The following is a 13,019-nucleotide window of genomic DNA, read 5'->3' on the forward strand; positions in this document are numbered from 1 at the left end:
ACCCATTAAGCTTTTAAGAACACAAGTTTCAAAAAAAAAAATCTTAAATTTCGTGTCAAATGAGACTACCTCATCTAAATTGAAATTTAAACGGAGGCATTACGTACAATTTATCCAAACAATATATATTTCAGAACAATATAGTATAATACAATAAAATATGATATGATACTTTATATAACAATCTTCCAAAAAAGCTGTAATTTTTGAGAGTGTCGACCAAATTATAAGTGAGAAACTATACCTGATTTTTTTTAATGAAAAAAGAAAAGAAAAAAAGAATGGGTGGCAGCCATTGGAACCGTGGCAAGAACGTGTTCGCATCCGACACTTCCTCCGTGACACAGTTTATATGCAAAATATTACACCATAAACGTCGGTCGGCGTCGGGAAGTTAGCTTGATCCAGAGAAGAAGAGGACTAAGAAATCACATTTTTCAATCCTCTTCTTCTCCATTATCTGTACCATATCAATATTCTTATACCTCTTTCTCCTCATTTCAAGAAAAAAACTTATTTAGCTTTAGGCGACCAATTTTATTGAGCCGCGAATCTTAATATGACGTATCAGGAGGAATTTGTGAAATGCGTAGAAGACGGAATAAGGCTATCAAAAAGAATATATTTCGGCAAGGACCGTGCGGTTGCGCCGCCTAAGCCGATGACGGCGATGGACAAGGCGGCGCAGTCGTATTTGCCGACGTCACCTATGATGTATGCTGTGATTGAGAATCCTGCCATTGTTGATAACCCGGATATTCCGAGTTATCAACCTCACGTGCATGGCAGGTGCGATCCACCTGCTTTGATTCCGCTTCAGATGAACGGCATTTCGGTTGTGGCTGATTGTTATTACGATACGGCGGTTGTTACCGTTACGGGTTCGTGGCGTCTGCATTGCGTCATGAGTAGTCGTAGCTGTGACTGTCGTATTGCTGTTCCTATGGGCGAACAGGTAATTACGGAAATTTATAATTATCTCCTTTATTGTAAGAGTTTAAAGTTCTAAGCAATGATGACTCAATTACAGGGTAGTTACAGATAAATCTCTATGATTAACATTAATCCTTAAAAATGGTAGCTAATTTGCGCAATAGTATAGAATTTGCTCCTTGTAGTACCGGGTGGTACAAAGTAGGTTAGGAAGCTTGACATGACAGAAGTTCGAGTCGAAACAGACTAGTAGATAGTGTAGTGATATTACCTGTTTGAGGCTTGAAACGATTCTTTTTATACTATTAATGTATTTTAACATGTTATGACACATAAGTGCTATTTAGCTTACCAATTAGTGCTAATTATAAAGCGTTAGCGGCAAATACCTTAAAATGACCTGATTGTGTAAATATTATTTTCACTGTTACTGCATAAAAATAAAATCGTGCAAAAAATGCATGGAAGTGGCTTTTAATAACACTAGGTTTTATAGGTTTGATTGATTTTGGTTGAGTTCTTGCACAAATTTTCCTACAAGTCAAAAGCTTTTGGAAGTTAAAGGCAAGCATATATAACTTGAAAGCAATGAGCTTGGTATTCTTTTCTTGTTTAAGCCTTAATAGTTAATGTAGAACTTCTCTGAATGGAGAAATCCTTTGTTTCAGTTCGCGTAGATTTTGGGAAGTGCTTGTTGAATGCTTTCTTATTTTGTGAATCCTTATCGTTCTCTTGTTTCACAGAAGTGAAACATTGCTGATTGTTTGTTCCTCAAGTGATGCATTATTTGGCTAACAGGGTTCAATTCTAGGTGTCGACGTTGAGTTACCAAGGAAATCTTACAGAACTAAACTGGTGGCCGATGATGATGAAAGGGAAGATGTAAAGTTAGCCAAAGTTGAAGATGGATGCTTTCTGAAGCCCCATATTTTTACACTTACAATACCAGAGGTAAATATCTAACTGTATCCTACTCCCTTCATTCCAATTTATGTGACATAATTTGACTCGACACGAAGTATTAAAAAAAATGAGAACTTTTGATCTTAAACATGCCATAACATTTCTTCTCATGATTAAGGGTAAAATGAAAAATTTAAAGTTATATGTTTCCAAATATAGAAATGTTGTCATTCTTTTGGAATAATGGACTAATAAAGAAATAGTGTCACGTAAACTGGAACGGAGGGAATATATAATTTGCTTTCTTATTTCATGTATCATTTGTTCAGTTTATTAATGGAGTTAATTACTTTTTCAGATTGATGGTGGAACCTGTATCTCAGTAACAATTAGATGGTCTCAGAAGTTATTGTATCGCGATGGCCAATTTAACTTGAACATACCCTATAGTTTCCCGGAATACGTGACTCCAGTTGGAAAGAAGATGTCTAAGAAAGAAAAGATACAGTTAAATGTTAATTGTGGTCCAGGGACTAAGGTTTCGTCTAAGACTATCAGTCACCCTCTTAAGGTGAAGCTTTTCTTGCATTCTACTGATTTTTAATTTGTGGTTGATGGATGAAACAACTGTGACACTGGTGTTGATATTTGTTTTTTAGGAGCTAGAACACGAAGCTGGAAAGTTGCGCTTGTTCTATGAAGCTGATGTCCTTAACTGGTCAAGTAACGACGTTGTGTTTAGTTACAAGGTACACCCTAGAATAATATGTTGCAATAGTTTATTTATCAAATATGTCGCAATCTCTTGTAGCAACATTAAAGCGATACTATAAAGCTTTTCCAAAGATTTGGGTTGTGTGGAACTGATCTCTCATTAGTCGTCACTGTGTTTTCAGATTTCTTCAAGTCCTACTTACCATGGCAGTATACTTCTGCAATCACCGCCACAACATGACACTGACCAGAGAGAGATGTTCTGCTGCTATCTTTTTCCGGGTGTCGAGGAGGGTAGAAAGGTTTGATAACTCTCTTTTCATTGCCTACTTCTGCATTTAAGATTTCTCTAGAAGTTTAATTCTTGGCAGAGTTGAAGTAGTTACTCTTCTAAACTTGGCATCTATTGAATCAAGAAACTGATTTAGGGTCATGCAGATGATTGGTTGTCCTAACTTGCTCTTACAGGTAAAAAAAATGTGGTAACTTGCTAAAACATGTGTGAACAGCAAGCTACAAAATATTTGCAGGTTTAGGTTTCTTGATCATCTGTGCCGATGCATAACTCACTCATACACCAAGAAATATACTTGATATGCATTTACATTTACCTTTAAAAGGTGGAAGGATAAGTTATAGAAAGGAAAACATTTATTTTCCGTTGTTTGTTCAGTTTTATCTTTTAATAGTATTAGGGATAAAATGTGCTATTGGAATGAGAAAGATTCTTAACTTCAATGAATATGATGACTTGATTTCCTTTATTGGTTCTTAATGTTCCTCCTTTTATTTGGCTAGAAATGAGAATTCTATGTGGGAATGTTGTTGTTCCCTTTAGAAAACAAGGAAAGCTTTATATATTAACCTTTTCTTTTCAACTTTATGATAGGTCTTCAGAAAGGAAGTGATATTTGTTGTTGATATAAGTGGGAGCATGAAGGGAAAACCAATCGACGATACCAAACAAGCTCTCTCTGTAGCGTTATCAAAACTTGATCCCCAAGATTTGTTTAATATAATCGCTTTCAACAGTGAAGAGTACCTATTTTCATCATCATTAGAGGTTGCAACCAAAGAGGCTATTGACAATGCAACTCAGTGGATTGACATGAACTTTATTGCTGGTGGCGGCACAAATATCTTGAATCCATTGAAACAGGTTATCTTATCTTCTCATTGACTTTTCAGTTGTATGCTACCATTTATCAGTGTTCCTATTCTTAGTTTCAAGTTGGAGCAGATGAAACCTGGGATAATATCAATCTTTTACTTAAAGAAAATGGAAAGAAAAGTAATAGTGTTCCGCCTTGTGTTTATGAAGCTGCTGAACTCGTAAATCTGACGATTAGTTTATGTTTATGAACAGCAGCACTGAGGAAATGCATTTATTACACTTATCATTAATTGCTGTAAACAACTATATAAACTATACGGTTCTTTGCTTTTAAATTTTACATGAACTGCGATGCTGGTCTAGTGGTCTGTCATGATATAACACCTATTCCAGTATTATCTCAGATAAATGCATTTATTACATTTACATAATTTCTGTCAACAACTTCATTAACCCTTGATCTCTCAAGCAAAGGCGAGAGTTCGAGAACTTGTAGCTTTAGAGAATCCTAATTTGCCTTAAAAGACAAATTATTTAGTATTGGTTTGGAATGGACTTAAGTAGAGCTGAATGGATATGAGCATTTGTATTGCCAATCCAACTAGTTTGGGATTGAGGTGTAGTTGATTGATCGAGATCTCCAACTTTTACTTAAATCAAGAAAGTAGATATCTATCCTTTTCGGTGACAAATCTGACAGCAGTGCCTTGTTGCTTTATCAGGCTATAGGGATGTTATCTAAATCTAATGCTGGAGAATCCATGCCTATCATTTTCCTGATCACGGACGGAGCTGTTGAAGATGAAAAACAGATCTGTGAATTCATGAAGAGTCATCTAACACAGAACAGAACAATGCGCCCACGACTTTACACGTTTGGCATAGGTATACATTATGTGCAGCATCATCAGCCCTATGATCTCCTCTATGCTTTGTTTTAAAACCAAGTGACATCAGAACGGATCCAGGATTTAAATTCTATGGATTCAACTTTTAAGGTTTTTAGCATTGAACCCATTATATTTTTGAAGTTATGGGTTCATATCTACTATTTTTGTAAGTATAAAAAAAATTACACAAATTTTTTACTCCGTATCGAAAGTTATGGGTTCAATTAAACTCGTCGCTAACACACTACATCCGCCCCTGAGTGACATTGTCTCAAAACTTCCCAGTCCATGTTAGAATAGCTTGCCATTGTCATCATTTTAAAGCCACGTAACGTTATCTCAAAACTCTTCTCAATCTCAATAGTTTTGCATTTGTTATTGCTCTATATATTTACAAACTTAGTAAGCAGTTGGTCTTCAGGTTTGTTTTGAGGCTGTTACTAGCTCATTGCCATATCATTGCTGCTCATTGTAGACACCTAAATCTGAATGGTCGCATGCTGCTTCGTATCATTGTGCCTTGATTCTCTTTCTGCAATAAGTAATTTCTCCTTAGTGCAGTAGATATATGCTCTTTCAACATCTGATTCTAATTTGAGATATTTTTCAGGATTGTTCTGCAACCACTATTTTCTGCGCACACTAGCAATGATGAGCCGTGGCCATTATGATGCTGCTTTAGATGTTGGTGAGTTCTTCTTTTACTTGTGCAAAGTTCTTCTTTCGATAACTGCTGCCCAAATGTTGTCACATGATTGAATGGCTTGATTTCATTCAACTGATCTGCTATAAGTTTATTACCTTTTGATTTCTGCATAATTAATTGAACACATACTATCAAGTACAAGATCTTACTTGTAGATTCCTACATATACTCCAATTTAATGTCCGCCAATTTTTATCAATAATGCTCCAAAATCAAACAAAGAGTTTCTATTGTTGTGATGGAGGTTAATATTTTCCTATCGTGAGCACATGGATGTCATTATATTGTTGTCTAGAAATTTTACATATCTGGCCCCTCATTATCTGGTAGCTGAAAAATAGCACAATTTACTTTGGGTAATCATGAGGAAAATATTTGACGGTCGTGCTCATCTTGGACTTGGCCGTGCCTTTTGGGTCGGCCATGCTAATGCGACGCCGACGTCAATGATGCCATATTACCTTGTTGTTACTATTGTTTGTTACTTGGTTGCTTTATTTTCAGTGTTCCTTGAGCCGAGTGTCTCTCAGAAACAACCTCTTTATCTTTAGAAGGTAGGGGTAATGTCTGCGTACACACTTAGACACTACCCTCCCCAAACCCCACTTATGGGATTACACTGTTTTTTTTTGTTGTTGTTGTTGTAATCATGAGGAAAATGTTTTTTTTATCATGTAGATGTAGTTTCCAAGTGTCTCCCAAAAACATTGTTTCTAAGGCTGGTGTTTTGAAGCAGTGCATTTGGTCCTGTTTTGCTAAAGATACTTAGACATAGCTTGCCTGCTTTAATGCCATTTCTCATATTTGTGTTTGTTCAGAATCACTCGAAGTTCGTTTGGAGAGGCTGTTCTCCAGGGCACCATCCATCATCCTTGCGAATATTGCCTTTGAGAACCTTGATGGTCTTGAAGAATTCGAGGTGCGCTTATGAATATTATGTTTTTGATGACTTATTTCGAGTTTTGTCTGTCATTTCAAAAGACAGACGTAATTACAAATAGCTCAAGAATGGAATGGAAGCTCTAATTTGCATATTATTAATACTGATATTTAAATTTTCATGACAGGTATTTCCCTCTCAAATTCCAGACTTATCTTCTGAAGAACCATTAGTCTTATCGGGCAGATACCGAGGAGTATTTCCTGAGATGATCAAAGCTAAAGGAATCCTAGCAGACATGAGTAATTTCTCTGTGGAGTTAAAAGGGATTGAGTCCAAAGACATACCTCTTGACAAGGTAAGGAAGAAAACTCAGTTATAGATGCATTTTCAAAAGAAATGACATGTTTTATAGCTTTTAAAATCTGCATATTTCGTCCCAAGAGTAAAAAGGAAATCACAATAAATGCATGATCCAGCGAAATTCCAGTATCCATATTGGTCCTATTGGCCGGATGGCCATTCATATGCCTGTGAATCATATAATCGTTCGATGGTTAGAGACAGTTTTGTATGCGTCCTATTGAAGGTTTTCTTGCACTCCGTTTTACTGTGTCTGTGCAAAGTTATATGGTCGCATTTTTAGGCTGGAATTGATAAGTGGAAGACATGAAAAAGGGGATCCTTCTTTTCGCACTTCAGATCAAGAGGACGGGTTGCCCTTCCAATATGGCCTATATATACGTACTTATACAATAATAGTTAGCATCTTCAATCTTATTGCTATGTTATTGGTAAGACAAAAAAAAGGAAAGGTTCAGTTTCCTTTAATATGCTCCTCCTATGTCAACTGAAAATTTCCGGTGTTAGTGCTATCAGCAAAGGGTCGGTTAAACTTTTAAGTACGAGTCAGGTATATACAGAACTACATGCATAAAATATTTTGTGATCAATCAATCACGCCTTAATCCTAAATAAGTTATGGTCAAGAGTTTATGAATCCGGAATACCATTCTGCTTTCATCAAGCCTTTTCATTACTAAATAAGGAGTTCCCAATCTATAAATGCATACCATATTAAGGTAAACTTGAATGTTTGTTCTTTATGAACATTTTATCTGTCCGGATTCTTGATTGAACAGATGAGAATATGTCTTTCCGCTGAAATACATATTACTCTATTGATTTCCAGTTTCCAAATTAGTGCACTTGGTTTAAGATGCTCAGCTTTTATTTTGGTTTTAAGTCCTTGTATATTGAATATGCAGATAATGGTGAAGCAGCAGGTTGAAATACTCACAGCTCAGGCCTGGTTTACAGAAAATAAGGATCTCGCGCAGAAGGTTATTGAACTCCTACTGTTTATGTTTGAATATATGAATCGTTTATCCTGATCCTATTATTTCACCCTTAATATTCTTGACTTAGTTCTCAAGTAGTTTTCACATTACTGAGCCCTTCTCCTTTGTTGACAGATAGCAAAAATGAGTGCACAAAATGCAGTAATCTCTGAGTATGCACGCATGACATTGGTATCGACAGAAAGAGTAAGGGTCGTTAAGCCAACCACGAAAAGGAAGGTATGCATGGAATTTGTTGAGCTTCAATTTCAGTAAACTAAGACATTCTGACATATTTAGATCAACAATTCTGAGTAGACAATTTGGTAACCTCAGGTTTCACAAATGACAACTTTTTCATTTAGTCTATTCTATTGTAGCTCATTCTAAGTTGCTGCCATGTGATTAGGAGGTCACGGGTTCAAGCCGTGGAAATACAACATCTTGCAAAAATGCAGGGTAAGGCTGCGTACAATAGACCCTTGTGGTCCGGCCCTTCCATAGACCTCGCGCATAACGGGAGCTTAGTGCACAAGGCTGCCCTTTATTGTAGCTCATTCATTTACATGGTAAATGAGTAGTCACCAGCTCTAGAAGTTCACTTTCGCGTCACTCTTGACAATCTTCATAAAGAGTCAAGCAACCATAGTCTAGTATTTACTTCATTGTAAGGGTACTTTTAAATATTTATGGCATTGAAACTGTAGCGGAGTCAGAATTTTCACTAAGGGGTATCTAAATAAAAAGAAGTAGACACACGAAAAAGTCAAGGGGAGTGTGTATATATATATCCACACATACATATATACATAGTGTAAGTTTTTGGACCTTGGGATAAGGTGGCTCTGCCACTGCATTGAAATCCAACAAAGGGAAACCTCATACCAGACTAATAAGAAAACAAGTTTGAGTTTGTCAAGAAACATGTGTTCTCATAATGGAGTAATAGACACAAGAGTCAGAATTAACTATCATTTGCTAAAATAGTTCATTTCATTATTATACTCGTCGTATTTCAGGTTCATTCTGATGCTGAGAAGATAGAGGAGCGTATAGTAGAGACGACAATACTGCTACTCTACCTTGGCATTGGTTTTGGTAACATCACAGCGACGATTGAGAATATTCCTCCTGGAGCCATCGAGTCAGAGGACGAAGCTGCAGAGATTATTGCGAAAGCAACGTCTAATTGTTGCGGAAAATTGTGTGGTATATGCTGCTGTTGCGGTTGCTGTATTAGGACATGTTCAAAGATGAATCATCAGTGTGCAATTGCACTCTCACAATTGCTAGGTGCATTGGGATGTTTAGGTTGCTTTGCTTGTTGTCAATATTGCTGCTGTGGAAATGATAAGTGAGAAGAAATTACAAACCTTAACTTTACCACAAGATTTTGTTGTATGCTGTGTCAAATATGACAGATAATACACAGAATTAGATGATAGTGAACATTTTTCATGGTTTTTTTTTTCTCCCCATATTTTTGTATCAATTGTATTACAATATTTTGTCAATAGTTACATATTTATTCTACTAAGTAGTTGGTATCAAGAATGTTGTCAATTGCTACTAACTTATTGTAAATAACCGTTGAATTGGTTTTGAATATTTGTAATCAGGGAGAAGAAAATACCAAGTAAAGATGGATTATAGCTTTTGGCTGATTTTGTCTATTCGTGACATATTCATGTGTTTTTACTCAAACGTTACAAATGATATGCATGTGCATGAATATTGTATATCGTTCTCTTTGTTACACGCTCTTTTTTTTTACTGTGAAATATGAACATCATTTTTCTACTTTAAGGGAAATCATTTCAGGGCATATTCATTTTAATTTTTGAATTCCATTGTAGATAGGAGTTAAAAGTTAAAGATAGGCATGATAGACCTTTTAATTTTTGAATTCCATTGTAGATAGGAGTTAAAAGTTACAGATAGGCATGATAGACCTCTTCAATAGGTACAGTTTTGACAATCAATTAGATTTATATAAACAATATAATTTTTTGACGAAAGGTATTCAACCGACCAGCTTGATCATATGAGGCATCACCGTACACTTGAAATGCTAATTATTCATCAATCATTATCTAGAAATCCAATTATATTTTTAATCTTATTGGACAAAGCATATTTGGGATAGGAATACTAGTAGCGGATACGTAGATTCTTTGGTATCTCGATTGGTTCTCGCTTTATCCTAGCACAACCTTTACTTTTTCTTTTTAATTTTTTCAATTATACGTGGAGGGGAAGGGGAACGGGAAAGAGATTATAAGGTAGGAAATTGAACTTATACCGATCGACAAGATAAAAGTTCAGACAGTCAACCAACTAGACTTCTTAAATTTTTCCTTCTAGTACAACCTATGCTCAATATGCTAGCTCAAAATACGACAAATTTAGATAACTAAAGCTAAATGAAAGTTAATTAATCTACCATACAATAATGGAGAATCAAAGTATCGACAATCGAAAGAGTTGTGGGACAAACCAAACGTCACGTTTTGTTGGGCGTTATTTTGTGAGATGTCCTTTTATCAACTTAATCATAATCATTAAAGCAATGGGGCTTTGATTAAATTAAAGATAACTGAGATTTAAAAAGCATAAACAAACAATCATTTCAAAAGCTTAAGTGATTAAAGCAACAGATGTCATATCAGAAGAAGGGTTGGAAACAAAAGAACCTTTCCTCAATCAATCATTCACAATATACTTATAGTAAATCACATTAATGCATGGCTTCAAGCAACTCCCCCACCCCCACCCCCCACCCAAAACCCCCTCCTCTTTTTTTTTGGGTATTTGCACACTGGATCCATTTCTGTTTTGGAGTCCGACTAATACGAATTCGCGCCGAAAATTCCACTTTAGTTTAGGGCTAAAGTGCTGCTACAAAAGGTGATTTTATTTCCTGGGCTTGAACAAACTTTCCAACGAATAAACGCTAGCTCTTTTAATTGTATGATTATATTTATATTAAGCAAAAGATGATGCTTTTTTCGAATTATTTTCATGATTGAATACAAATTAAAATCAGCTGTGGGGCAATTAAGATATGTAAAGTTGCTATTTGGTGAGCATATTCGATTATGATACTCAGAGAAAATTTAAACGTATAGGACTTGAACATTCGACATAATCATGATTATCTTTCATAATCATTTTTCATCGGACAATATTAAAGGAATTATCAATATATTGATCATAGGTCACCATAATAAATCAAGCATCAATTCATAATTATCGTTGTAAAGAGCTTTCGGTTTCAGCCCAACCTTTCATCAAGTTAGACAGGAAATTAAGTTATACAAATTGTGTAAATATTTTATAAATTATAGTATAGCTAACATAATTATATTTTTATCGTGTTATTAATTAATACTTATCATAAACATTACCAGATATTACCTTATAAGTAATGGCTTAATTGTGTAAATATTTGTATACCGCCAATATATAAAACTAAAACTCTTTATATAGTAAGAAATAATTGAATTAAGAATGAAATTGTTTTTGTCTATGCCACTGGCTGCATTACTATGCGATTAGCACTATACTTATATGCTTCAATCTAAAGAGCTGATAATTTTATTAACGGAAAAGTGGTATTTGTGGATAAAAATGAAGTATTTGGCTGTGGATCATTGAAGAAGTTTCCCATACTTTCAATTTGTTCAACCACCAAAATAATATTTCTATATTGAAATAAATCATATAGTGTATTTGTCACGACCCAAATTTTCCTCCATAATATGTCGTAACGGCACCTAGTCTCTAAGACTAGGTAAGCCTAACAAACATGAGAAAACATCGAAATAATAACTTAAATCCAAACATCAACGGCTATATAAATGAAAACTGCCTCTCAAAATATACAAACCCCAAAACCCGGTGAAATATAAGTCACAAGCTTTAGATACAGTACTGAACGCTCTTATACATCACTGTCTATAAAGATATAAGGAAATAAGAAAAAAACAGGATAGAAGGGGACTCCGAAGCCTGCGGACGCGGACAGGTGTACCTTGAAGTCTCCAAAGCAGCAACACGGCGCACCAATACCGAGGCTGATAGGATGTACCTGGATTTGCACAAAAGATGTACAGAAGCATAATATGAGTACACCAAAACGGTACCCAATAAGTGCCAAGACTAACCTCGATAGAGTAGTGACGAGGTCAAGTCAGGGCCCTACTGGAGCTAATAATAAGAAACAAGGCAGAAGATATAAGGATATAATAAGATAGCAGGGAAATGAATCAATAAGAATTTACGGAAAGTAACAGTAGAGAAATCAAAGAAGGAAAATACAATACGGAAGGAAACAAGAATCTTACAGATTAAGAAAAACAACAACCAACAATACAGCAAATAAGAAAGAACAACAGGGCACTTCCAAGGTGTTAGGTTTTAGTTTTAATGATGAAAAATAATATAATTGCTTTTGGTATAGGGACTCAAGAAAAGCACCCAAGATCGAAGAAATCAAAAGGAAGGAATCAATCAAACAACTAAAGATCAGGCAAGGAAATCAATCAGAGATTGATTGAAGCGAAAAAGAAGCATTGAAAATCTTGCAAGATGATCAATCAAGCTGCTATTACTGGAAGGACCAAAAATAAAGGTGAAAATCCAGCGCTATCAAGACCTGTAGAAGGAAAGCTATTAAAGTCATCTCATCAAGGAAGAACAAGGGCAAATAACCTTATTCTTGGAAAAAATCAATCTCTTTCCAAGGATCAAATCTCTTGGGTTGGCAAATCTCTTCAGCAACGGCTTCATACAAAGTATTTATACACATCCTTAAGCCTTAGACATATATACTTCGATCGAACCAAATATCCTCTCTTTGTTCTACTGCAAACAAACATTGTAGCTCTACTAGATCTGTTGTATAACAAGTTAGAGAAGAAAGAGAGTAAAATACTAGTGAGACATTTTATCAAAAAGAAATGAGTGACATAGAAACTGAGTCATTGGTGTAAACCACACCATTCGCATTGTACTCGAGAAACTCATTCACTGAAAGAGAACTCCCTTGCAACCCAATGGGACTAGACTAGGATTCACATTGAATTCAAACCAGTATAAAATTCTGGTGTCTTTAATTCCTGCACTTTATTTCTGCATCTTAAATTCTGATCTTATTATTATCTCATTATTACATCTAGTCGACTAATTAGAAAACTAGTCAACTTGTAGTGATTAAAATATAAAAATAAACAATTCACCCCTCCCCCCCCTCTTGTACTTTCAATTGGTATTAGAGCGAGACTCACATTTTTCTTTTGCTTAACAACTTGTGAGAAATAAATCATGGGAAATCAAGTTATTATTGGAGCGCTCTTCCAAGATGGAACATCGCAAGTGAGGCTACCGTATTTCAATGGACAGCATTTCTCTCACTGGAAAGTGTGTATAGAAATATACGCAAAGTCCTATGATGTCAAAGTCTGGAGAGTTATCAAAAAGGGGAACTACCCTCTGTGGCCGCCGCTCAACCACCTGCTGATCCTGAAGATATAGATTC

General features: G+C 35.5%; 1 protein-coding gene across 1 annotated transcript; it reads left to right on the plus strand.

The window, feature by feature from the left end:
- Nucleotides 1-339: 339 nt before the first annotated feature.
- Nucleotides 340-9,144, plus strand: LOC104227395 (uncharacterized). The gene is made up of 13 exons (XM_009779634.2): nt 340-955; nt 1,732-1,884; nt 2,195-2,407; nt 2,496-2,585; nt 2,733-2,852; nt 3,440-3,709; nt 4,387-4,549; nt 5,165-5,242; nt 6,079-6,179; nt 6,328-6,498; nt 7,409-7,483; nt 7,616-7,720; nt 8,500-9,144. The coding sequence occupies exons 1-13, from the start codon at nt 560-562 to the stop codon at nt 8,836-8,838; spliced, it is 2,274 nt and encodes a 757-aa protein (XP_009777936.1). The 5' UTR covers nt 340-559; the 3' UTR covers nt 8,839-9,144.
- The last annotated feature ends 3,875 nt before the right edge of the window (nt 9,145-13,019 follow it).

The sequence above is a fragment of the Nicotiana sylvestris genome, chromosome 6 (assembly GCF_000393655.2).
Source record: "Nicotiana sylvestris chromosome 6, ASM39365v2, whole genome shotgun sequence".
Taxonomy (NCBI): Eukaryota; Viridiplantae; Streptophyta; class Magnoliopsida; order Solanales; family Solanaceae; genus Nicotiana; species Nicotiana sylvestris.

What these genes read in the sequence shown, in the direction of transcription:
- LOC104227395 (XM_009779634.2), top strand. Translation starts at nt 560, where the DNA reads ATGACGTATCAGGAGGAATTTGTGAAATGCGTAGAAGACGGAATAAGG. An exon ending in TTACACTTACAATACCAGAG is followed by an intron (nt 1,885 to 2,194) that starts GTAAATATCTAA and finishes TTACTTTTTCAG; the next exon opens with ATTGATGGTGGAACCTGTAT. An exon ending in ATGGTCTTGAAGAATTCGAG is followed by an intron (nt 6,180 to 6,327) that starts GTGCGCTTATGA and finishes TTTTCATGACAG; the next exon opens with GTATTTCCCTCTCAAATTCC.